The 1,795-nt window shown below is 36.2% G+C and overlaps 2 protein-coding genes across 8 annotated transcripts in view; one reads left to right on the top strand and one right to left on the bottom strand.

Annotated features, from left to right (window-relative positions):
• LOC105453564 overlaps nucleotides 1–1,795 on the bottom strand; it is a 90,053-nt gene that overhangs the window by 64,703 nt on the left and 23,555 nt on the right. The window lies entirely within an intron of this gene.
• LOC105453563 (trichohyalin-like) overlaps nucleotides 1–1,795 on the top strand; it is a 43,872-nt gene that overhangs the window by 34,593 nt on the left and 7,484 nt on the right. For all 3 annotated transcript variants that reach the window (XM_011695626.1, XM_011695625.1, XM_011695627.1), the window contains one exon: nucleotides 610–842. In XM_011695626.1, coding sequence (XP_011693928.1) covers nucleotides 614–842 — 229 coding nt within the window. In that variant the 5' untranslated portion in view covers nucleotides 610–613. The remainder of the gene's footprint in view (nucleotides 1–609; nucleotides 843–1,795) is intronic.

The raw sequence follows: 1,795 nt of genomic DNA, 5'->3' as shown, positions 1-1,795 counted from the left end.
CCGTCAGCGTGAACACTTCTAACTGCTTCCTATTCTTATCGAATTTTCGCAAATTGAATTTTATATTATAAATTGGGATAGTGACGATGCAATCGCCACAACAAGAAAGACTTATAGATTTATTTTTATCGCGTTAATAACGCGATAAAATAACAGTATCCACTTTTATTATAATTAACATCTACCTGGCATCCGACTTTGAGAATAAAAATGTTTTAATATGTATTAAATTAGATTTGGTTTGTACCACATTTCCTTTCGTATCTTAAGAATTTGAAAATTATGAAGGATTGAAAAATTCTAACGCCCTAGATGTTACTGTTTTCTAAATGCTATCTAATTAAGCATCGTTCATAATTGTACAAAGCTACTATAAATAGTAATACAAAACATGCTTTGGCATTCATTAGCTTCTCCCTTATCATTACAATTTTATGTCAAAGGACCTTAACTAAAAAGCTCGAATAAAAAAAAATGAAAGGAACTCAGACGTATTAAAGGATTAAGAGATTAGGGATTCTACGGTATTGCAAGTGAAGTAAGTCAGTCAGAATGCCGTAAAGGGCTCGACTGAGGTGGAATAACGAGGGAGCACCCGTTTGATTGCAGAAGGATGCAACCACGGGTGACAGTGGCTCTGGCCACGGTCTGGCTGATGGTGGCGGTTCTGGTAGGAGGAGCAGTCGCCCTCCGCCTCTCTCACGATCAATACTCCCCCGCGTCTCCGCGCCGACACGCTAGGGTTCAACGGGACCACACTGGAGACTGGAGGGATCACGATTCGGCCGAGGATCAACCACTCGACCTTTGGATCGGCCCGCGAAGGTCGATCTCCACGGAGGGTATGTCAGATTTTACAACACTATGTCAAGCGCTGAGCAAAATAAAGCGCTATACTGTGTCCCGCTGTCAATTCAAGGGCTGATGTCGAATACGAGATTGTCATTTTGAGGAGATACTAGAAAAAGCTTAATAGAAATTTTCCTGTAGTTGTTTTCCTTTGTTGGAAATGTAGTTATTTTCCTTTTATACACGAACGAAGATGTGTAGAAAAGATAATGACATTATGACTGACATTTCTAAATTAATTTTATTTTGTGGAAATTTATTTACTTCACTTTCTCTCCTAAGAATACCAAATAGAAATATGCTTTAAATATTTTATTATTTACACATATTGCATTTAATATTTTGATATACTTGCTAAGTAGATGTAGGCATATTGCCCAATTTCTACTGACTTTAATTACATCAACGAATCAATTCTGTCACGCTGTCTAGTGGAGACGGAATAGACGATGCATCGCGACGAAACGTGTCGCTCGACCTAACCGGTGGAAATCTGTTCGCCCTAACTTTTTGATTAATCAAGGTCTTCTTGGTTGTCGTCTTCGTGTAAATCCAATATCAAATGAATCGTTCATGGCTGTTAAAAGCTTGAATTTTCAGCATTTAATTCCAAATATAGTTATTTTCATTTCTCTCTCGTGTTGAATTAAAAATAATATTCAGTATATATATGGGCCATTCCACGTGAAGCGGATCAGTCATCTCTCAGAAATTTTTCTAATTTTGCACAAAGGTAGTACTTTGGGAGATAGAATTTTGTGCCAAAGGATTTTTTTCTTATTGCAAAATTAATCGAGATATAAACAATTAAAAATTAGACTGCTTTATTTTTCAAAAATTCATAGCTTTGTTAATAATAATGCTAGCTGACTGCTTTTTTTTTCAAAATACGCGAAAAATGTTCTAGTTTACGAGAAAAAAATGAAGATTCCAAAAATGTTTTGTA

This window comes from Wasmannia auropunctata, unplaced genomic scaffold (assembly GCF_000956235.1).
Source record: "Wasmannia auropunctata unplaced genomic scaffold, wasmannia.A_1.0 LD335998.1, whole genome shotgun sequence".
NCBI classification, from domain to species: Eukaryota; Metazoa; Arthropoda; class Insecta; order Hymenoptera; family Formicidae; genus Wasmannia; species Wasmannia auropunctata.
The sequence above is the reverse complement of the archived record's forward strand: the minus strand, read 5'-3'. Positions and strand labels throughout refer to the sequence as shown.